The 24902-nt window shown below is 39.8% G+C and overlaps 1 protein-coding gene across 3 annotated transcripts in view; it reads left to right on the top strand.

The window, feature by feature from the left end:
- The window catches only part of in (protein inturned), a 134458-nt gene that overhangs the window by 51769 nt on the left and 57787 nt on the right, over nucleotides 1-24902 (top strand). For all 3 annotated transcript variants that reach the window (XM_068363501.1, XM_068363502.1, XM_068363503.1), the window contains exons 11-14: nucleotides 4045-4122; nucleotides 15723-15951; nucleotides 16167-16220; nucleotides 19108-19173. In XM_068363501.1, coding sequence (XP_068219602.1) covers nucleotides 4045-4122; nucleotides 15723-15951; nucleotides 16167-16220; nucleotides 19108-19173 — 427 coding nt within the window. The remainder of the gene's footprint in view (nucleotides 1-4044; nucleotides 4123-15722; nucleotides 15952-16166; nucleotides 16221-19107; nucleotides 19174-24902) is intronic.

The raw sequence follows: 24902 nt of genomic DNA, 5'->3' as shown, positions 1-24902 counted from the left end.
CGATATACAAACCTCGTAATCATTTAATATAGGAATTCGTTTCAGCTCAGCTGAAACAGCCGAAGAAAAAGAAAACCAGGCAGTTGTGCTGATTGGTTGGTTGGCGGTATGGGGCGGAGCTTAGCTCCGCCGCCCCCACCGCCAGCCCGCTTTCCTCATTCAAACACTTAAGGCTCAATGAGGAACATGAGAGGGGTGGTAGAGGCGGGCATTTATGTTAAATGTTACAGGTTTGTATAGCTAGGAAAAATACAATTTAGGGCAAATTGTCATTTGTTCCGACATGATATACAAATATCGTAATCATTTAATATAGGAAGACTCACTAGTTGGTTGGAGGTCTGCCTGTGCTACTTGTGGATGGCTAACTGCCCGGATATAGAGCTGGTCTGGAATGAGAGCAGAGGACTAAATCCACCTACCCCTGTCTCTTGACCCGACATGATGATGGTGGGGTCTGAGAGACTGGGAGCCGGGTCGCGCGATGGGTAAGAGCATCACGCAACCTGAGAGCTTGAATGTAAGAGACCCTCGACCCTTGGGTCACAGTGACTGGATGAACCTCCATAACCAAAAGGCAAAGGGTTTATACATGCACCGTCTTCCCTGCCTAGCAGAAGACGGGGAGAGAATACCTGGTAACAAACTGTAGCAATCTTACCTGGGAAGACTTGTCTTGATGTATGGAACTCCAAGGGAGGAGACAAAGGGAAAGGTGGATCACATGCAGACTGCTTTCACACTGCCAAACATACCATAAAAATCAAGACAAGAGACTTCCCTGTCCCGGAGGAACTGGAGAGGTCAGACAATAGCTTGAGCCGCTACCACAGGGCCAAGAACAAAGGTGTCCAGGGTCTTGAGCGTAAACTCCCTCAAGTAAAAGGCCGTAAAGGTGGTCTGGCGTTTCCAACACCAGCCTTCAGCACATGGCCCACTGCAAGATTTCTCTTGAAAGCGAGTGTGGGGACAATGCCCCTGATCTCGTGAGTTTTAACCCTCGCTGGTGCTTGGACTCTTGAGGAAGTCTCATACGCCTTGCGGATGGTTTCCTGGATCCAGAAGGATATCGTGTTCCTCGACACCTCCCTCTTGGCTCTGCCGGTGCTAACGAAGAGTCATCGATATTCATGTCTGAGATGCCGAGTTCGCTTAAGATAGCGTCGGAGACACCTTACGGGACAGAGAGGCCTCTCACCTGAACTGCCTCTCGCCGCATCCGGTAAGGAAGGAATAGTGAAGGCCTCAAACCTGGGATCGTGGATCGCTAGGTTCTGAGTCTTGGCCACGAACTCTGGCACAAAACTCAAGGAGATCTCCTTCCAACCCTCTGGGTGAGTGACATTTCAAGAGAGGCCGTGTAACTCCCCGACTCTCTTCGCCGATGCTAAGGCTAGCAGAAAAACAGTCTTTTGGGTCAAGTGCCTGTCTGAGGCATGGCTCAAGGGTTCTTACGGAGCATGAATAAGAGACCTGAGAACTAGAGTGACATCCCACTGGGGAACTCGGAAGTTCCCTCGGGGGACACGATTGTTCGAAGCTATTAATGAGCATGGAAATCTCGAGGGCGTTGGAGATATCTATGCCCTTCAGATGGAACACCATTGCAAGGGTAGACCTGTACCCTTTAATGGCAGAAACCGAAAGGAGCTTATATCTGCGAAGAAAGACTAGGAAGTCTGCGATCTGAGTCAGAGAGGCTCCGACCGGAGAGATACCCCTTCCACTACACCAATCACAGAAGACCAACCACTTCCCCTATTAGACTGAGGAGCAGGATCTTCTAAGGCACCCTGACATCTCTCTCGCAGCGAGTCGCGAAAAGCTTCGCTTTCTGAGGAGATGCTGGATAGTTTCCACGCATGAAGTCTGAGAGACTGCACCCCGTGGTGGTACCTGCTCGATAAGGGTTGCCGAAGGAGATTGAGCCAGTGTGGTAGCTCTCGCGGTGCCTCGACCAGGAACGACAACAGAGCGGGAAACCACTCCATGTGTGGCCATAGTGGAGCAATGAGAGTCATCCTGAGTCCTGGGGTTACTAGGACCCGGGACAGGACTGCGCAAAGCAAGCAAAAGGGGGGAAATGCGTTGCAATCCAGTCGATCCCAAGGATGTTGCAGTGTGTCCTCGAACGCAGCCGCGGGATCTGGTACTGGAGAGCAAACACGGGAAGCTTGGCGTTGTGCCGTGTTGTGAATAGGTCGATGCATGGTTCTCCCCAGAGGTCGAGTACTCAACTCGCCAACCAAGGGTGAAGAGACCATTCTACCCCTATTACCTGGTTTCTGCGACTCAGGGTGTCTGCCAGAACATTTCTCTAGCCCGGAATGTACCTGGCTAACAAGGTTACGGGTTGTCTCTCTGCCTACAGAAACACCTGACGGGAGAGCGTGCCCCCTTGCTTGTTGATGTATGCGACCACGGACGTGTTGTCGCTCATCAGCACTACCGAGTACTCTCTCCAACGGGCCTGGAAACGAATGAGTGCTCTCGAGACTGCCATCATTCCCAGGTTCGAGGCCTTCACTATTCCTTCCTTACCAGATGCGGCAAGTGGCGGTTCAGGTCAGAGGCTTCTCTGTCCTGTCAGGTGTCTCCGGCGCTATCTTAAGCGAACTCGGCATCTCAGACATGAATATCGATGACTCTTCGTTAGCACCGGCAGAGCCAAGAGGGAGGTATCAAGGAACACGATATCCTTCTGGATCCATGAAACCATCCGCAAGGCGTATGAGACTTCCTCAAGAGTTCAAGCACCAGCGAGGGTTAAAGCTCACGAGATCAGCGGCATTGCCCCCACACTCGCTTTAAAGAGAAATCTTGCAGTGGGCCCAGTGCTGAAGGCTGGCGTTTAGAAACGCCAGACCACCTATATGGCCTTTTACTTGAGGGAGTTTACGCACAAGACCTTGTACACCTTTGTTCTTGGCCCTGTGGTAGCGGCTCAAGCTATTGTCTGACCTCTCCAGTTACTCCAGGACAGGGAAATCTCGTCTTGATTTTTATGGTATGTTTGGCAGTGTGAAAGCAGTCTGCATGTGATCCGCCTTTCTCTCTGTCTCCTCTCTTTGAGCTCCATACATCAAGACAGGTCTTCCAAGGTAAGATTGCTACAGTTTGTTTCCAGGTATTCTCCCCCCCGTCTTCTGCTAGACTGGGAAGACTGTGGATGTATAAGCCATTTGCCTTTTGGTTAAGGAGGCTCATCTAGTCACTGTAACCCCAGGGTCGAGTGTGTCTTACATTCACGCTCTCAGGTCGCTCGATGCTCTTACCCATCGCGTGACCCGGCTCCCAGTCTTTCAGACCTTACCATCATCATGTCAGGTCAAGAGACAGGGGTAGGTGGATTTAGTCCTCTGCTCTCATTCCAGACCAGGTCTATATCTGGGCAGTTAGCCGTCCACAAGCAGCACAGGCAGACCTCCCACTAACCAGTGAGTCTTCCTACATTAAATGATTACGATGTTTGTATATCGGCTCGGAACAAATGACAATTTGTCCTAAATTGTATTTTTCCTAGCTATACAAACCCGTAATCATTTAATATAAATGCCCGCCTCTACCACCCCTCTCATGTTCCACATTGAGCCTAAAGCATTTGAATGAGGAAAGCGGGCTGGGTGTGGGGGGTGGGGGGAGCTTAGCGTCAGCCAACCAATCAGCACAACGGCCTGGTTTTCTTTCTCTTCGGCTATTTCGGCTAAGCTGAAGCGAATTCCTATATTAAATGATTACGGGTTTGTATAGCTAGGAAAAACACATTTTAGGATAAATTGCCATTTTTTCTCTTCTTATACCTGTCTTATTAATTTTACCTTCACCATTTGGTTGTAAGCTCTACATTTCATATATTGTATTTTACTCCTAATCTAGTAGGTTGCCAAGTTGTTACAAGTTTTATTATTTTTATCATTACAGTTTTATAAGCTACAGTATAATTAGTTAAAGTTTATTGTCAATATTTTAGCTTGAACTTGTGTTACTATGAATTGAAATTAAATTGTGAGTTTTTAATTTTTCTAAAGAGTTATCCCTTTTCAGTGTATCAAGCCACGAGATCATTGCTCTAATGGACCAACTTGCTGGATTAATCAAGTTTGAATTTGGAACACTTTCCAAGTAAGTGTTTTAAATAACACCATTTTTTCATTTTATTATGTATACTTCAGGATAATAGAACAATAGATGGTACAGCTTTGTTCCGCATTTAAGCAAAGAAAGATTTATGAAACCCTTTCTGGGCTCCGACCCGTGCCGCCCAGTGAAATGCTCCTTTAGCACCATTTCTAAGGTATATTATATATTGGTGTGCTACTGTCTTAAGCACACATTTGAGTATGAGTTGTTTTCAGATGTATTTAAATGGATTAACTGAATACATCGTAATGGTTTTTAAGTTTTATTTTTATAAAACAACAGAGTTAAACATCTCCATCACTGGAGGAAGCTGTGTTGGTCCAGACGACCAATTCTGGTGAAGTTTAGATATGAACTGAATAAATTATCGATATTACAGATATCGTATGCTTGCTTTAATTTAGCCACGTGACGGAATCGGAAGACACCTGCATCCGGTGACGTCACAAACTTTCACACGAGGAGACAATGTGTTGACGTTAAGAAAGAATGTCAATTTGCCGAGGTTTGCATTATACATCCTGTTTATAATTTGAATGACTACAGCAAATCCCAGGGTTAGCTCTTCCAACCAACATGACATATTACGTCATTTGTTTTAAACATGTAATATTACTATTCTAATTATTACATAAGCTCGGCCAGCTATCTCAATTTTTTTTTACAAAAATTTAACAACAAGCCGAAACATGGTTATTAGGTGTGACTGGACATACGTATTATTCTTTGTTTAACTTTAGCCATAACCAACTGAGGACGAATGTCCAAAATAGGCACATCAAAAAATAATAACAATAATGCATACAAAAAAGATATTACCAAAGCAAAAAGAAAAATGCATGATAAAACCAAGATCATATATATGGTACATTGCTAGCAAATGATTACATGGTACCAAAAAACAAAATAAATTCTGACTTACACATGATTCGGTAACTTGATAAAGAATAATTGTTACCTTTGTCAGAAACAAGATACTCAATTTTTAGTGCACAAACACGAATTCCTGGTACGTACACGTACCACGGTTTCGTACATATATATATATTTATATATAGGGCTGATACATTTTATTAGATGCCCATAGATTCTGTTATATATCTTATTATATTTTTTTTTTTTTCTCTTTTCTTTTTTAACATTCCGGCTTATATATTTTTATTAGATGCCAAGAGAAAAAAATGATTTATATCCTTTTTTATTTTATTTATTTTTTAAATGTTGTTTTAAATGTATTTTTAACAATGCAAATGTAGAGAATTTCTTTAATTACATATTACTAGCGTACTAATCAGCTTTTCATACAAACATCTTCCCGACAAATTACTCCCTTAGCGAATGAGGTGGCCACTCATACAGCTTTGAACTGGATTAAATAGGGGGTATTGTCAGGGCTATGCAACTCATTCCTTTGTAGCTGCTTGCTGTGCCGTAACCTACGCCAAACAAGGATGTTCACGGCGATAAATATCATCACCGTGAAACACAAACTAGCCAGTATTATGGGGTGAAGAATTTCTTCATAAGTCGGTGACAGGTGGTCCTTTTCGGTAAGTTTCATCAACCGCTTTGCCACACGGCCGTTGTATGGGAGAGGAAGTGCTGGCATTGTAGAGGTCCACGTGAAGTTCGCGAAGTAGGCTCGTTCTCTGATGATTGTCCGTAGGCCAGTCACCATGGAATTCGGGAAAGTCCCGATACAACCATCTGCTGCGACGAAGATGTGGGTGAAGGATGTGGATCCGTCAGGGCATGATACATTGAAGCCGTCCTTGTCGTATCGTATCCACGAGCCATTATTTAGTCTGCAATTGAATTCTTTATTGTCAAAGGGATAAAGCTTATCCAGACAATTTTCACTTGTATGGGAGAGAGCACCGTCTAGCACTATACCTAACTCGCATGAATCCATTAAGTTTTTACGGAATTCAAATGAGTCAGCTGTACATATTTTTCTATCCATTGCGTCTGAACAGTGAGTTAATTGATTTAAGTCTTTAATGACCGTATATGTTTCCTTGTCTGGGGAAATCAATACGTGTCCTGTCAAACTGGATATTACTGGATTTGAGTGATTCGTCATGAAAGTCGGAAATGGTGATATCCTGTAAGATTGCCAGGCATCAGAAGAATCAAAGGGAATTGTAATCCTAATCTTGTTATTATCTACGTTTACTGTAATTAGGCTGTAATAAAATTCTAACCTATGTTCGTCTAACAAAGGAACATAGCCTAGTTTATCCCTTCCGTTCTCCAGAACTAATTTTAAGTAACGTATAGGCAACAAATGGGGCGACAATACACCTTTAGTTGCTAACGTGATAGCTTCTACATAATCCTTGGATTTCTCAATGAAATGTGCAATTCTGTTATGTATGTGATCTATCTTTGAATCATAATACGTTAATGTTGCCAACAAATCCTGTACTTCCATAATTTGAACGATATTATCTGAATGTTCATTTAACAAATCCATAATTTTATTGATTGAAGCTAACTGATCCCTTAGTTCTGACATAATCAATTCATCTTTATGAGTCAAGAACTCAATTTTCTTATTTTGATTACTAATTTTAAGACGATTGGAAATTCCTAAACCTAAACTTGCAACAGACCCAAAGATGCTTAATGCAGCATAAATGAACGGATTCCGTCTTTCTTTATGTTCGTGTCCTACAGTCCACATCAAAAGGTCATAAGCCAAAGATCCTGTCTCGCCAGTCTTATTTTTCAAGTCATCAGATAGCATCTCTGCAACTTTTAATGTTGATCCAAGCAAACTCTTAGTAGTCAAATGAAAATGTCTTCTATGCAACTCATCCAATGATGCAGAAAACCTTGAAATGGCGGTTCTTAAGCTAGTGACATCATTCTCTTGAAGAAAAATTGCTTGCATATGCACTTCGACAATTACGTTGGTTGATGTAATAAAAATGTCTTCTTGTCTTTCAACTATATTGCCATATTTAAAATATATATTTTTAGTCTTAGAACTCATCCCATACGAGAAAAATGTCTGAGCGAACAATATCATTCCCAACAACAAAAAATTCATCTTGGAAACCTGTAACGAGAAAAAATATATGTAATTACTCCTGTATTAAAAAGAAAACTTTTAGTCACACAAAATAAAATTTTTCCTCACTTCTTTTCCTCTCTTTTCTTTTTAATTTCTTATGTGAGACAATGGTACTATTCTCTCATCCGTGGGTTGGGCTACGTTTTGAATTCTAAACCTATTGGCCGTTAATGTTTCCAAAATGTTAAATGGGCCTTCAAACTTAGGTGTTAGTTTATAGTTGAGCCCTTTTCTGACATTGATTTGAATATAGATGTTATCACCCACGGTACATGTTTTAGTTGGTTTCGCTATTTTATCATGATTCCTTTTCATTATGATTTGTGATTCTTCTAAATTCTTTCGAAGGATATCATATCGACTTATACTTGCATTTATACATTCTTTTAAAGGATTTGATAGATTAGTTGTAGGCGTTAATACATGGAAAGGTGTTCTAACTGGGGTACCATACAATGCTTCATGCGGTGACATTTTAATTGATATATGATATGAATGATTCAGAGTACTCAGTGCCGCCGGTATTGCAATATCCCAGTTGGGGTCTGATCCCCCTAGTGTTACCCTCAATATATTTAATATCTTCCTATTTGCTCTTTCCACTAGCCCATTCGACTCTGGGTGATATATCATGGTATTAATCTTCTTTATGTTGAGGAATTCACACAATGAGGTAAGAAAGTGATTATTAAATTCACCACCCGAGTCTGAGATTATCATGTGTGGAATTCCATGTTTACAAATGTAACACTCGTAAAACTTCCTAGCGCATTCAATCGCAGTTTTAGTTTTAAGCGCTATTAGTTCTGTATATCGAGTTAAAGCATCTATAATTACTAAGAGGTGCTTATTTCCTCTGTCTGACTCGTAAAATCCTGTTAACAAATCTAAATGTATTCTTTCAAAGGGTTGATTGGGAACAGGATAAGCTCCTAGGCTGACAGGTGTTTTCGTATGCCCTTTGTTTTCCTGACATGTGCGACAATTAGCTATGTGTCTTTTTATATCTGTAAGCATTGTATGCCAATAAAACAATGATTTGGCTTTCTGTGACATTAATGAGAACCCAGGGTGTCCATGTAATGGATTTGAATGCAACCAATTCAGGACAGTGGAAATAAGTGAGTTTGGTACTACTACCTGGTCGTTAGTTACATGTGGTGTATTGCGGGTTTTCCTTGTCACAGTCCTACACAGAATATTATCTTTGATTATATAATTCTGCTGCTTATACTTTATATATTCCTTTTCTTTATGATTGCCTTTCAAAGCATTTATTATTGTTTCTATTTTCTGATCTTTTCTTTGCTCAGTCTGTAACAATTCAGCACTCCAGCCTAAATCTTCTTGTTCAGATATTGTTTTTACAATAGGCATGGATGTTGATATATCTATTAATTCAGCTAAAGGCTCCGTACAAGATGACACGGGGTTGCGTGATAATGCATCCGCAATGATATTTGCTTTCCCAGGTAAATACCCGATTCTTGCGCCAAAATCTTGAATGATTAAATGCCACCGAGTTCGTTTAGGGCTGTGATTGAAGCCTTTAAAGAACTCTGTTAGTGGTTTATGGTCAGTAAGAACCTTAACGGGATAACCGTAAATTATGAACTTAAAATGCACTAGCGAATTAACAATAGCTAGTCCTTCCTTGTCTTTTACTGCATACTTACTTTCGGAAGTTCTCAATTTTCGAGAATAGAAAGCTATCGGGAAAAACTGTTTATCATATTGCTGAAGCAATACCCCTCCTACTCCTAAGTCTGAGGCGTCTGTTGCAATGAAGAATTCCTTACCGAAGTCAGGAAATTTTAAGATAGGAGAACTACACAGTTCATCTTTCAAAGTATTAAACGCCTGTTGATGTTGCTCAGACCATATGAAATCTACGCCCTTCTTCGTAAGATCAGTTAAAGGAGCGGCTATTATTGAATAGTTGCGTATAAAACGCCTGTAATATCCACTACAACCCAGAAATTGCTGTATTCCCTTGACATTAGTAGGTATGGGAAAATTACGTATAGCCGACACCTTATCATGGACTACTTTAAGACCTTGGCTTGACACCATGAAACCCAAATATATTAATTCGGTTTTGAAAAACTCACACTTACTAATCTTTACCCTTAAGTTATGTTGTCTTAATCTCTGTAGTACTAGTTCTAACTTACGTAGATGTTCTTCTAAGGTGTTGGAAAAGATTACAAGATCATCCGTATAGGCATGCAATATATCCCCTAACAAGTCTCCAAACACTATGTTAATCATTCTTGTAAATGTTATAGGAGCACAACGTAAACCAAAAGGCATCCGTAAAAATTCATGATGTCCCCTGGCTGTGCTGAAGGCTGTGTATGGGATACTATCTTCTTCTAATGATATCTGGTGAAAGCCTTTAAGTAAGTCCAAACTGGTAAAATATTTATTCTGACCTAACAAAGACAAAATATCGTCAGTACATGGCACTGGGAATCGATCAGGGATCGTTTCCTCGTTTAGACGACGAAAGTCGACGCAGATACGCCATGTTCGATCTTTTTTCGGTACAACTATTAAAGGAAAATTATAAGGGCTATTTGATTTTCTAATGACTCCTTCCTCTAACATTTTACCTACTTCATCATTTATTTCATTCTGGAATTTCATAGGGAGTCTGTACGAGGGTACATATATAATTTTCTGCTTGTCTTTTAACCTTATTTGATGCTCGATCACATCTGTTTTTCCTAAGGATCCATCCGTAGTGGAAAAGACATCTGTATATTTAGTTAAAAGTTCAAAAATTTTCTGCTGAATTTCTTCGTCTTGAATGTCCTTACTGATTTTATTTTTAATAGATCGCAAAAGGGACTCATCCGCAACTGATTGAGAGTGATTGATTTCAGCAACGGTAAGAATACGATGTTTATAAACTTCTACATCCAAGATATGTTGATTTTTGTGAATTACTAAAGTGTTATTTAAATGATTACAGACTTCGATATTACATTGCTGATGTGAGCCTACTGTATAAATAGCTTGTGTGACAGACAATCCGTTAGTTTTCAAAGTATCGGAAAGGATTAATATTTCAGATCCCGGTAGTGTTTTCTTTATTTGCACTATTAAATTCGAAGGTATGTTTGGTTCGATATATTGCGTGCAAGATGATATTACGGGTGAACGAGAATTCTGCTGGGTCGCGTATATTATTTCTTTATTAGTGAGACAAGTTATTGGTTCTTCAACGTACGTTACGGTTACATTTGTCGTCTCCTTTTTATCCAAAACTGACTTTAAGGTATTAGAAGACTTATAGAATTTCCCTTTGATATACACGCCGTGCTTGGCAGGAGCTAAGATAATGTTTTGATTTCCCATAGATGGGTATCCTATAATTACAGCTGGATACATATTAATGTTTTTTACAACAACAAATGTATCGGCAAACGTGCGATTACCGACTCTGAACTGAATATGAGTTATGCCTATGACGTTTAATTCATTATTTCCTATACCTGAAAGTCTAATTCCTGATTTTTCAATCGGAAAGTTCGAAAACAACAAATGATGCGTCTTCAAATCCATAATATTACGTGGACTACCAGAGTCAAAAAATAACGTAAAGGATTTGTGTTCTAAATTTACAGCATATAAGGTTGGCCGTAACTCATTTTGTCTTATTATTGTATGAATTTGTTGCAAATCTACGGGAGCATGCACTGTTTTACTTAATTCGGCCGTGTGTTTCATAGGAAAATCTATTGTCTCACAATTATCTGATAAAACATTAAATTGATTATTCAATACTATTGATGTTGACATAAATGACCTTGACCCAACATCACTCTCTTCCCCTCTAGAGTTAACTATGTGGTATTTGCTTTGCTCTGCACATTCTGAAAATTAGGCTGACTTTGCGAGGTCTGGTTTGACGGCCCAGGCTCAGCGATATTTGAAGAAGTGTTTGTTTGTTTCGGACTCTGAACTGCATTGACATTTTGTTGTTTCTTCTTATTGTTAAAATGAGGATTTTTCTTTTTATTTCCATATGGAACTGACTGTGGAATTGACTGTGTATTTCTAGGATATTGTTGTGTCTTATGCGCGTAACATTGACTATAAGAATGTGATGCTGTGTTGTGAACTGAACAAAATTTCGTTCTACAGTCTGCGCTTATGTGACCTTGACGTTTGCAGTTGTAACACGTCACTCCCGCTACTGGATTGTTAATTACGTTCACTGTTTGTGGTTTTGTTTCATTCTTAGCAAAAACTTGAGTTAACACGGGATCGAGATCTGGACACTTGGACATGTGTTTCTTTATCTGTTTATAGACATCCAATTCCGTACTTGCAGGCATTAACTTCTTATCAAAGCACCGCACTAAAGCTTCAGGCAACATAAGTGTCATGCAAGTTAAATACATTAATCGTAAAAAATCTTTCACGGAGATGTTATCGTTAGTAACCGAAGTGGAATTACCTAAAATGTCCTGATATTCGTTAAGCCTATCAGCTATGAGAGCTGCTCTCTCAACAACATTAAGCCGATTCATAGTGGCTTGATTAAGTGTATTTCGTAACGTTAACACTACATCTAAAGCTTCCTCACCCCCATAAATCGCGCGTAACCTAACTTTGAAATCATCCCAAGTAACTGCTTCCTGAAATGAAACACCTCTTAAATACGCACTCGCATCCCATTTAGAAAAATCTATAAAACTTTTAGCTTCTTGTAATTGTACAAAAGGATCTACGATTTGTTTGGCATTTAAATGGGCATCAACGGATGAAATCCATGACTCCACATTTTGTGGCAAGAACCCGTTGACACGACCTTGAAAAGGAAGGATTGCTGACCTGGCATTTACAAGCGTCACAATTGGAGGAGGATTAGCCTGGCCTACACCACTAGGTCCAGGGGTAGGGCTGACAGGAGGAGCCATGACTGCTGTATTTTTTTTTTTTTCTATCTCTTTGACCCCTTTCAATCCTATCAAAATATCTATATGAGTACAGACGCCCACTGCGTAAACGCATATGTATAATAAAATTCCCCCAACAATGTTACTAATCCCTAAACATTTCCCCCAAGAGTTTCTGAAAGAAAAAGGAATTAGCACAAAGAAAGAAAAATTCTAAATGAGAATTCGGAGTTTCTTATAACAAAGTTTAGGAATTCACTCACCCCAGTAATAATTGACTAACGACTTGTGATAACTACACTTCACTGCCCAAACTGAAATGAATACAAAAATGTCTGTACTTAGCTTATATATGAAGTCGACACGTCCTCTCTCTCTCTCTCTCTCTCTCTCTCTCTTGATGTTTTGTTAGCGATGTCTCGTTCTAGTTTCTTGTTGAATGTAGTTCTTCCTGGATATGTCTTGCAATTGTTGAACGCCAGTCCTTGGGTTTCCTAGGATGTTGATTGAAGATTCAAGTTGTATACTAACATATGTTGATGTTAGCTTTTCCGTTGGACTTAGTCAAAATTGTAGATTCTTGTAGATAATGTTGAGTTCTTGAAGATCTTTATCAGGTTTTACAGCTTTTATTTTGAAGTCTTGAAGATATTTCTCTGGTTTTACAGCTTTTATGTTGAAGTCTTGAAGATATTTCTCTGGTTTTACAGCTATTATTTTGAAGTCTTGAAGATATTTCTCTAATTCTTAGAGTTTAACCACTGTCTTAGAGTTTAATCGCTGTCTTTGAGTTTAATCGCTGCCACCATTTATTGATGTGCTACTGTCTTAAGCACACATTTGAGTATGAGTTGTTTTCAGATGTATTTAAATGGATTAACTGAATACATCGTAATGGTTTTTAAGTTTTATTTTTATAAAACAACAGAGTTAAACATCTCCATCACTGGAGGAAGCTGTGTTGGTCCAGACGACCAATTCTGGTGAAGTTTAGATATGAACTGAATAAATTATCGATATCACAGATATCGTATGCTTGCTTTAATTTAGCCACGTGACGGAATCGGAAGACACCTGCATCCGGTGACGTCACAAACTTTCACACGAGGAGACAATGTGTTGACGTTAAGAAAGAATGTCAATTTGCCGAGGTTTGCATTATACATCCTGTTTATAATTTGAATGACTACAGCAAATCCCAGGGTTAGCTCTTCCAACCAACATGACATATTACGTCATTTGTTTTAAACATGTAATATTACTATTCTAATTATTACATAAATACCTTAGAAATGGTGCTAAAGGAGCATTTCACTGGGCGGCACGGGTCTCCCGCCCAGAAAAAAAAAAAATCCCTTTATGAGTCCCGTGGACATTCTAGAGATAGCACACAGTGTTTGCCTGCTGTTATTGATTTTCTTATTAAGCTGGGCTTGTGCCAGCACATACTCTTGCTTTTAAAGCATTCCATAAAGCTGGTCAGTTGACTAATTAAATTGCATTGATAAGTCTCTTTAGGGTGTCCATGTGGCGGATTGCTTTCTTTTTATTTACAGTATGTACAGTATCAATATTAGATTGTTGGAGGTTTTGTCTCCCAAATTATTTTCTAAACTTAAAAGTTTGGTAAGAGGAGACTAGCAGTCTTTTTTCTAAACTATGTAATTGTTTTGGGGAAAATCCTATGGCAAATTGGTTTATTTACTTTTTGTAACAGTCCTTCAGGGTGGGAAGTACACACTTTGAGAGCTTAACATTGTATGCTGTAGGTAGGAATGTGATGAGGTTATATGGAATTGATGGAAGGTTGTTGCAAGCAGTGAAAAGTTTCTACAAAGGTAGTAAAGCGTGTGTTAGGATAGGAAATGAAGTGAGCGAATGGTTTCCAGTGAGAGTGGGGCTGAGACAGGGATATGTGATGTTGCCATGGTTGTTCAACTTGTATGTTGATGGAGTAGTGAGAGAGGTGAATGCTCGAGTGCTTGGACGAGGATTGAAACTGATAGACGAGAATGGGAGGTAAATCAGTTGTTGTTTGCGGATGATACTCTACTAGTTGCAGACTCGGAAGAGAAGCTTGGCCGATTAGTGAGAGAATTTGGAAGAGTTTGTGAGAGAAGGAAGTTGAGAGTCAATGTGAGTAAAAGTAAGGTTATGAGATGTACGAGAAGGGAAGGTGGTACGATGTTGAATGTCATGTTGAATGGAGAGTTACTTGAGAAAGTAGATCAGTTTATGTACTGTACTTGGGGTCTGTTGTTGCAGCAAATGGTGAATTGGAAGCAGATGTACATAAGAGAGTGAATGAAGGATGCAAAGTGTTGGGGGCAGTGAAGGGATTGGTAAAGAACAGAGGGTTAGGCAAAAATGTAAAGAGAGTTCTGTATGAGAAAGTGATTGTACCACTGTGATGTATGGATCAGAGTTGTGGGGAATGAAAGTTACGGAGAGACAGAAATTGAATGTGTTTGAGATGAAGTGTCTAAGAAGTATGGCTGGTGTAGCCCGAGTAGATAGGGTTAAGAATGAAGTAATGAGGGTGAGAATGGGTGTAAGAAATGATTCAGCAGCTAGAGTGGATATGAATGTGTTGAGGTGGTTTGGCCATGTTGAGAGAATGGAAAATGGCTCTCTGCTAAAGAAGGTGATTTGCAAGAGTTGATGGGAGAAGTACAAGAAGAAGGCCAAGGTTTGGTGGATGGATGAAGACAGTTCTGGGTGATAGGAGGATAGGTGAGAGAGGTAAGAGAGCGCTAGAAATAGGAATGAATGGCGAGCGATTGTGACGCAGTTCCGGTAGGCCCTGCTGCTTCCTCCAGTCGCCTTCTATGACCGCAGAGATAGCAGCAGTAGGGGATTCAGCTTATGAAGCTTCATATGTGGTGGATAACGTGGGAGGGTGGGCTGTGGCACCCAAGCAGTACCACCCGAACTCGGTTGAGTCCCCTGTCAGGCTGGGAGGAGCGTAGAGAGGAAAGGTCCCCTTCTTTTCATTTGTTGATGTCGGCTACCCCCCAAAATTGGGGGAAGTGCCTTGGTATATAGATAGAGATATTAAATATTGAAATAGTGAACTTGATGTTGAAAATTGTTTTATTTTTTATTTATTTTTTTAACCCAAAATTAATTTCTTTTAAACAAATCGATTAGTGTATTTTCTCAAATCTTCAATTTTCATAGATACAGTACATCATGTCATTGTCATGGTTGTGAAAAGTGAATGCAGTCAGCAGTCTTATTTCATGGATTCTAGACACCTGCCTGTCACAAGTAGATCTTGTTTGTGATAGTTTTATGACAAGCAAAATAGGAACTTGAGTGATAATTATTTATAAAAAAAAATGTCCTTTTGCTACTCTGAGTTCTCAAAATTTTTTATATATTTTAGTATGTTAAGATATCAAAAATTACCTGTTAGGCAACATTGAGAACTGATGATTTCCAAAGGCAGATGAAATTTAAATTGATAATTCTGACCTTTATTAAGTTAATATTCTTATGTAGCCATAAATTTCTAAGTTGATTTTTAAGCTAAAATTCAAAATTTGAAAATATTTTTTGAAATTTTTAAGTATTTTGGTTTGTGTTTTCAGTGGTGTAGGGGAGTTGAACAATAAACAGTACTTGGATCATTTGATGAGTCATGTGCTTGGAACAATACTAGCACAAGGCTGCATGGACTCCAGACGGATTCATCAGCAGGATAAAGAGTTGAGTGGTCTGCAAAAAAATCCATACCTACCTCAAATTCCATCTAATGTCACTAGCTGTGTATTTTCGTATCCTACATGGCTGATGTTACAAGATGATGGTGAAGCCAAAGTATGTTATATTTCAGACCTATGGTTTTTTTGTATATTATGATTTTCATAAAAGGCAACTTACTTGAAGGTCTTATGTATATTTTTCAAGCTGAAATACTGTTAGATATTTGAATTGAATAAGTACTGTATATTTTCTCTTTATTGTCATTAGTAAATTGCAGTCTCTGTGCATACTTTGATATTTCAATATATTTTTAAAGTTTATTTTCTTAGCTTCAGATAGACAACTGCCTTAGTGAACTAGAATCTGGGGATTTTGGAGACGATGTAAGTATTGACCATATGAATTTCAAACTGATAATTTTCTTAGTTCAATCATTTTTGCTTGTAGCAGATGTCAAATGAAGTTTTATTTGGTTTAAAAGGGGGTTGCCTTTAGCAAATAGGTAAGACTTTCCCATACAGCTGTTAGCTCATTTACTTTTCAAAGTAGTTTTACATCTCCTTTTTAGTCTAATGGCACATCGAAAGGTTAGTGTTAAACTTTTAGAATTTCAGTCACTCCTTTTAAGGTATTGTTTTTTTTCTATACTGTATTTTATTTGAAGGAAAAAAAATAACTTTAAAAAGATTACTATTTCAATATCTATCTGTGAGTCCTTGGGCTAATAATCTTGAAGAGAATGCCTCCTGTCCTAAAAAAGTTATCTTTCTCTCTCCCCTATATCTTATCTCCCTCCTGGTGACTACCCGAACCTAGAGTTCCATCTGTGGGAACGATTGTCAGTACCTGATAGCATGAGTAACCTAAGAGAATCATATAAATATCATGATATGTATGAATCACATTTCACTTCAGCTCGCCTTTCTTTCATAAATTTAGTTAATCCTGGTTTTTTATTGGTAAACTTTAGAGCATGATTTGCAAAGTAAATCTTCTGATTTTAAGACACTGTACAGTATATTTATATGCCAAGAGTTTGGTCAATTGGCTGTTTTTACGGGACAAGGACCTGCTTAACCTTTGTGTCCTGTGTTAGGATCAGCAGTGTGATTCAACCCTTAGATATTCAGAATCTTCTGATTATCTTGAGAAAATTCTGGGGGAATATGTTAAGTTAGTGTCTCAAAGGGTATGTGATAGAAGAACAGTAAAATAGAAGAAAGTGAAGTAAATCAGGGAAATTCTTTCATCAAGTTTCTTCTCTCCTTTGGCTAGACAAGTTGGTGGGAGACAGAGATTAGTGTTGAAAATCAGAGTGAGCAGTCAGATGTTAAGAATTAAATTGACTGACTTGAATCACAGTTTATTGCTTTAATGAAACAGTTTTATGAAATCAACAGTTTTTAGTTTCTCTAATAATGGCTAACTAAACAATAACATGAAGGGTATTAGCCCAACTACCAGCCTATCCTATTCTATGTTAAATCCTTGGCTAACCTTTTTGGATATACAGTAATATCTCTTGGTAATATTATGCCAATGGTTGATTTTTATTATTTTGAATATTTTTACATGCAATAAAGAATTGAATCCCTCTTCACATGCTTTGATTCCTTCTATTCAAATGTTTTGAAGGTCACTCACAAATGGTAGAGGCAAGGGACAGGACAATGCCTTAGAGACTCACCATATGTACATATGATCAGTACCCATGCACCCTCTCCATCAAGCTAGGACCACGGAGAGCAGAGAATGGCTACTAATGACTCAGCAGGTAGCCCTATAGGCTCCCTGGCTCACAAGGATGATGAAGCTATATACACTACTCGAAATTATCAAGCTTAAGCGGGTCTCAAACTCGCGTCCAACAAATTGTTAGGCAGGAATGTTTCCAGTAGACTTGCCTCCCTTCATCTGTGGAGAAAAGGATGGATCTTGTGATTTCAAAATCTTCTATGGGAAAGGCTGTCTTACTTTGACTTGATATACATGGTAAACACTTTTGTAATCTGAGATAGAAGAACCAATTGGAAACTCTGGTGCATTATCCACTCCTTTGGCTCCCATTTTTATACCCAGCGCTCAAGATCAGTTTATGCGCCATTATTCGTCAAGTAATGTACAGTATTATATTATGGGTATGAAATGGGGCAGATTAGCCTAAAAAAATTATCCTTAATCAAAGTCTTCCTCTGAAGAAGCTAATAACGTTAAACTTTATGATTTCATGATTATCAAAACTAAATTCGTTTGGACAAGTAAAGTCAAAAGCTCAAGTAGCATTATTATCATCATGCCCTTTAAAAGCGACTAGCCTAGTCCTCTCCGAATTTCCCCTTGAACTAAAAGTAAGTAAGATTTCTTTTACGGCCAGAATTGTAATCTGAACAGCAACTATGAAACATACTTTCCAAGAGGAAAATTGAGACCTACACACTCCTCACATCAAATCCCTAAATAGAAAAATTGTCCTCGGCATGAGACAGAAGTGAATGGGGATCATGACCACCTATAGATTAATTTGAACATCTACGAAGCAATAGCTAACAAATCTGAAAAATTTTGAATTTGGATTTTGGAAGGTGATCAGTGATAAGTTGAAGAGATTTTTGAAATTGTTGATTCTAAGATGATGCCTAGGATTTTAATTTTATTATAGGAAGAATAGATTTTAGTATTAGTCTTCTTTATATTCATAAATATATTTTTATGTATATTTTGTATGTTAAACATCAGAAATCAATCTTAGTTGATGTGATGCTGTATTTATATTTATTTCATGCCAAATGCATTAGGCTACTATGTCTATGGGAATTTTTAAGAATTGTGAACCAGTCAGCAAATGCACAAAGTGAGACAGCTTGGCCAATGAAGATCTGTTAATTATGTTCATGTGCCAAGTTACCAGCTGCAGCTTATTATATTTTTTCATCTAGTGAAGAAAATTGGATTTCTCTGATGCCAAGGAATAGGATTTTATAAATAATAGGCTTGTGATGAAACAAATAATCTCCATCATATCTTGCGTCACCATAGATTGGGTTTATTGTTACTTAGTGATCTGTCTTATAGGATGTAAAACACTAGTATTTTATCAAAAATGGTATACATTACTTTCCAGTAATAATGTTTTGGTGTGTGGGTGTCTTTATTGATTTTCAAATGGACCTGTAAGACTGAAAAATTCCACAAATGGTGAGATATAGAATTGTGTATGAACATAGGGAGAATATAAAATTGTTGTTATTACTGTAATTTACTTTTTTTCAGGATGATTCAGATTGTGATGATTGTATCCCTCTCTACAATATATTGGGATGCAGCCTTTTCTATAAGGTAAAACATTAGAACTTATTACTTCTGATATTTAGACTTAAGGTATGTAGATAAGCCTGTCACCGCAGATTTAACTTCTTTCAACACCAAATTACCCGTACAGTATATTCAAAACTTATTCAATTCTTTTTTTCAAATATATAGTTCAATTGCTTTTTTGGTGAGTACTGCACCAGTATAATTTCCTTTAGGTGAAAGCCAATAAGAATACAGTACAATCTTGTTATCTTGATTTGTTCATATGAAAATACTTATCTTTTGGGCAATTGGGTTCAGTCGTTTAGGTTTTTTATCAAGGCAGTTAAGTAATGACAGGTGGATGGGTTGAGGGGTATCTACCCACTCTCGCATCCACTTCTGCTCTTAAGATTTTGGCTTCAATTTTTGAAGCTTAATGATTATTTTAACCCCTTCAATATGAGGAAGCGGATCCACCCTCAATAGCTATATACGAGATTTGTCACTATCAGGTATATTGTAGTGTAATTGGTCACTTACTCTTTAATAACCTACATTTCCATGTTTATTTGTTTTACTGCTGATTACAGATTAAATTATTTAAAAGTTTGCTTTATTTTCTATTGTATTTCACTCTAAACAACCAAAATTGTTTTCCATTGATTATAAAGCAATTATATGACAATTTTTCAGAAATTTGTTTTATACGATCATCTATAAATGAAGGTAAAGCACTGCAATTTTATGTGTAAAAAATCATTATATTCATTGAAGTGACTAAGTTACAGTATTCCGTTATAATTCCACGGTAATTAGCTGTCAATAGATATAAAATGGATTTTGAGCAAAGTGAAAAATCTATTTTTGGGTGAGAGTGCCATGTCGTCCTGATGGAAGGGTTCCTTTAGGTAGCCTTCTAAGGGATATTTGCTACAGTGATACTCCCAGAGAAATAAAGCGAAGGTCTTCAGGATTCTAACTCCTGGCGCGAGTATCCATTTAAGGATATCGCATAATATCAGGGGACGTATTTTTTAGATACGACATATAGCAATCTTCACCCCGAATAGATTTTAACTCTTTGATGTAAGGGGGAAGAGTGGCAAAAGAAAGGGGTGCCGATCTAGGTACCCGGTGGACCTCCTATCCTTACTACTACCGCGTGCCATTCCTTTTCTTGTCGATAAGCAGAAATAGCCGCAGATAAAGTAATTTCGGGTGGGGTCAGCAAAAGGGAGAGTCCATCAGGACGACAGGGCACTCTCACCCAAAAACAGATTTTTCACTTTGCTCAAAATCCGTTTTTTGGGCTCGGGCCATGTCGTCCTGATGGAAGCATATCAGAGAATTAACTTGAAATTACTATAGCTGTGGGTTTGTGTATGTGCTTTCTACCTTGAATGGATATCCTTATCTGGTCTCCTAGACCTGTATGTGAAATTCTAGTTAACTGTCATTTCCGCTAAGCCTGGAACTGGCTTAGTGCTTCCTGTTCCCTACAGGGAGAGTGTCGACTTCGATAATAAGGATTCAAAGTTTGTATTTCCGTAGGAACAAAAGGAAAAACTTTAGAGCTTACCTTTTACTTACCATGGAAATCTGTTTACTGATTTCAAGTTCAATGTCCTTATAGGGATTAAATAAAACTCTTACATGTTTTATTTGTATGTAACTAAGGTAGCAGTAATAAGACGCAGATACGTTTTAGTATCTTTATTTTGCAACTAAATTATCAAATGTAGTTACAATAAAGTATGAATCTGATCCAGCAGTAATACACATCAGGGTCCATATTTTCACCTGTAGGGAAAAATATATATAATTTCATTATCGGAATAATGCCAGTCAATGGAGATGTGAAACCAAATCTGTCTGACTTGCTCAGATTTTGGACATGCGTAAACACTGTGATGCAAACGTTCACTCGGCACTGGTGTTATTTGTCAGATATGCTCCTATATGGAACAGTGTATTAATCATCGTTATGATTTGCACTAGAAGGTACGTATACCCATGCACCCGATACACTGTAAAGTTCCAAAACAGTCCGCTGTTCATCGCAGCACTAGACGATGGGTTTTATGACACTACCCGCCGCCACCACAAAATGTTTTATTTCATGTACTTGCTTCGCAGAGTGTTTATAGAAGACCCTGGATGATCTCCACCCAGTGTATGAGCGGAGTCTTTCAAAGTCCATATGTTGAAAGAAGTTCAACAAAGAAGCAACTTTCCTTGGATTGTGACCTGCGGGTGTGCTGTCAGGATCCGCTTTGCGAATAAAGTTGGTGAGTTTCTCTCTCAGTTGTCTTAGGGATAAGGTTGATCCTGATGTTTCGCCTCTGAAGAGCTGTCCTCCCTTGAAGTCTGAAGTTCTTTGAAGATAGACCTTAAGACACTCTACTGGGCACAGAGAGACATCTTCCTTCAGTGGGCAGATTCTCCAAGGACCCCACCTCTTAGTGGGTAGCTCATTCTTGGCAAGAAAGGCAGGATCAGGAAAGAGGTTCAGTTCTCCTGTGTCTAAGAACTGAATATGGCCTTTGTTTCTGGATAAGGCCACTATTTCACTAACTCTAGCCCCTGAGGCTATTGCAAACAGAAAAATTACTTTCTGTATTAGATCCTTTAGAGTACAATCCTCATTGGTTAGGTTCGAAGCATAGTGCAAGACTGTCCAAAGACCACGTGATGGGCTTTGGTGTGGTTGCTGGCTTGAGTCTAGCGCATGCTTTTGCGATCTTATTGAAGATTTCACTAGAGAGGTCCACTTCAAAGGCATACAGAAGTGGTCTAGTCGGGGCCGACTTACACGAGGTAATATTAGTAGAAGCTAGGTCTTGTTCGTGTAGGTGTATGAAGAATGCGAGACAGAAATCTATCGATATTTCTGTCGGTTTCCTTGTTTTCACAAAGGAAACCCATTTCTTCCATGACGATTCATATTGCCTCCTAGTCGAACTTGACTTATATTCTTCGATGAAGTCAACTTTATCCTTCGAGATTCCAAACTTTTTTTTAGCCGCTAGGGCGAGAAAATCATGAGATGTAGGTTGTTGGTTCTCAAGGATGAAGCGTAGACAGTCGACTTCTGGACCAGTTGGGATAATACTGGATCCGGCAGTGGAAACAGCTTCAGTTTCAATTCTAGAACTAGAGGGAACCAATTGCTTTTGGGCCACTTGGGGGCCACTACTGCTGCTGTCCCTCTGAAGGATCTTAGCTTGTCGAGGACTCTTAGCAGGAGATTGGTGGGTGGAAACAGGTAAATGTGACTCCACCTGTTCCAGTTGAGGGACATGGCGTCCATCGCTTCTGCTTGAGGGTCCATATAAGGGGCTATGTAACGTGGTAGTTTCTTGTTGTCGCTTGTTGCGAAGAGGTCGATCTGCAGTTCCGGGACTTTTTCCGAGAGAATGAGTCTGCATCTACGGACCATTCTGTCTCTATGGGCTTTCACCTGATAGAGCGTCCGCCGTCACATTGCGGAACTCTTGTAGGTGAACTGCTGATAGGTGCCATCCCTTCTTCCTTGCCAGGTAGAAGATGGCTAATATCACATGGTTGATGTGAGGTGATCTCGAGCCTTGTCGATTTAGACATTTTACTATCACTTCGTTGTCTAGGACCAATCTGATGTGGATTGCTCTGCGAGGGGATAGTTTCTTCAACGTCAGGAAAACTGCCATAGCTTCCAAAATGCTGATGTGAAAGGTTTTGAACTGTTGCGACCAATTCCCTTGCACTTTTCTCTCGTGAGAATGGCCTCCCCATCCTTGAAAGGAGGCGTTCGTGTGTATCACCACTGATGTTTGTGGTGGTTGCAGGGGAAATGTCCGTGCTAGGCTCTTGGCTGTTGACCACGGCCTTAACTGCGTACGCAATAGGGTCGGGGTCAACCTTAGTTGATCTCTTGAGCGTTTGATGCGTATCTTCTCCAGACTCCTGATGCATCTTTTAGACGTGCTTTTAGCACCGAGTCTGTCACTGCTGTGAACTGGAGAGAGCCCAATACTCTTTCCTGTTGGCGTCTTGAAATCCTCTTGTGACGGATTAGTCTCTTGACAGCTCCCGCTATCTCTCTCCTCTTCTTAGATGGAATGGAGAGGTGGTGTTAATTTAAGTCCCATTAGATTCCTAACCATTGGAACTTCTGAGCTGGAGAAAGGCCAGACTTCTTGCGGTCGATCTTGAAGCCCAGGTGTTCCAGGAACTGGAACACCTTTTAAGCTGCCTGCAGACAAGTAGTCTTGGATGCTACCCACACCAGCCAATCGTCTAGATATGCTACCACTTGAATTCCTTCGGAGCATAGCTGCTGGACGATTGTGTCTGCTAGCTTCGTGAATATCCTTGGGGCTGTGTTCAGTCCGAAAGGCATTGCTCTGAAGACAAACTTCTTCTTCCGTAGCTTGAATCCTAGGTAGGAGGAGAAAGGGCGGCTGACTGGCAGATGCCAGTAAGCATCTGCTAGGTCTATTGAGACTGTGTATGCCCCTTTTGGTAGAAGGGTCCTTATGTTTTGTAAAGTAAGCATCCGGAACTTGTTCTCGATGAATTTGTTGAGTGGAGACAAATCTAGAATGACTTTGAGTTTGTCTGAGTCTTTCTTGGGAACACAAAACAGCCTTCCCTGGAATTTGATGGACTTCACTTTCCTTATTACCTTCTTGTTCAAGAGTTTTGAGGTATATTCGTCTAACGAGGGGGTGGAGTGTTGGAAGAATTCTGGAAAACGGGGTGGAGTTCTGTTCCATTTCCACCCGAGTCCATTCGTGATTAGGCTGTGGGCCCAGGGATCTAAGGTCCAGCGATCCCAAAAGTGATACAGTCTGCCCCCTACCGGGAGCCCCTCATTGCTTGGGGGGTCCTGAGGACTTGTTTCCATGACCACGTCCTCCTTGGCCCCGAGAGGGGTTTCCGGAAGAACCTCTCCTTGGGCCTTTTCCTTTCTGATGGCGAAAATAAGTCAACTGCCTCTCAAAGCCAGTGTTAAACGCTGGCGAGACTGGGCTACCAGTTGCTGAGGAACCATCTGGAAGGTGGTCTGAGGTATCGTGGTCATAGTCTGAGGCATCGTTGTCATGGTCACAGCAGGAAGTTGTGCAAGTCTGTGTGGTCTCCTTGCCTTTTTGTTCTTAGGCTGGGGACCTCTGTCTGAGGAAGATTTCCTCTTTGAGGTCATGCCCCACTTTTGGAGAAGGTTCCTATTCTCCGTAGCTGCTCTGGCTATGATCTCTCGTACCAGTTCCTGTGGGAAAAGGTCCTTACCCCAGATGCTCGAGGTAACCAGCTTCCTGGTTTTGTGTTTTACGGTCGCTGAGGTAAAAACAAACTCTCTGCAGGCTCTTCTTGCTCTGAGGAAAACATATAAGTCTTTCACAAGGGTCCCTATGTGAGACTTAGCCAGAAATATGTACATTTCTGGGGCGTTATGTAGACCTGCACTCATTTCCAGGCAGTTCTGATGAGAAAGGGAGGCTGCAAGTCTCTCCTTCGTCTCCTGTTCCCTCCTCAGAAGATGGTCTGGCTACTTCGGAAGGTTCTCATTGAACTGCTGGCCTGCTATCTCTGGATCCAACTTCGAGACGGAGAAGGTTAGGTGGCTATCCTTCCACTTCTCCTTGCAGGCAGGCATTGCTAGAGAGAATGGTTTGCATTCCTCTAGGGTTGGGCAGGGTTTGCCCTCGTCGACTGCCTTGATGGCAAAGTCTAGTGCTTTCTTCAAAAAGGGGAAAGAGATGGAGGAAGGAGCAAGAAAGGTGGGTTGT

The sequence above is a fragment of the Palaemon carinicauda genome, chromosome 40 (genome assembly GCF_036898095.1).
Source record: "Palaemon carinicauda isolate YSFRI2023 chromosome 40, ASM3689809v2, whole genome shotgun sequence".
NCBI lineage: Eukaryota > Metazoa > Arthropoda > Malacostraca > Decapoda > Palaemonidae > Palaemon > Palaemon carinicauda.
This window is presented reverse-complemented; position numbering and strand designations above follow the sequence as displayed.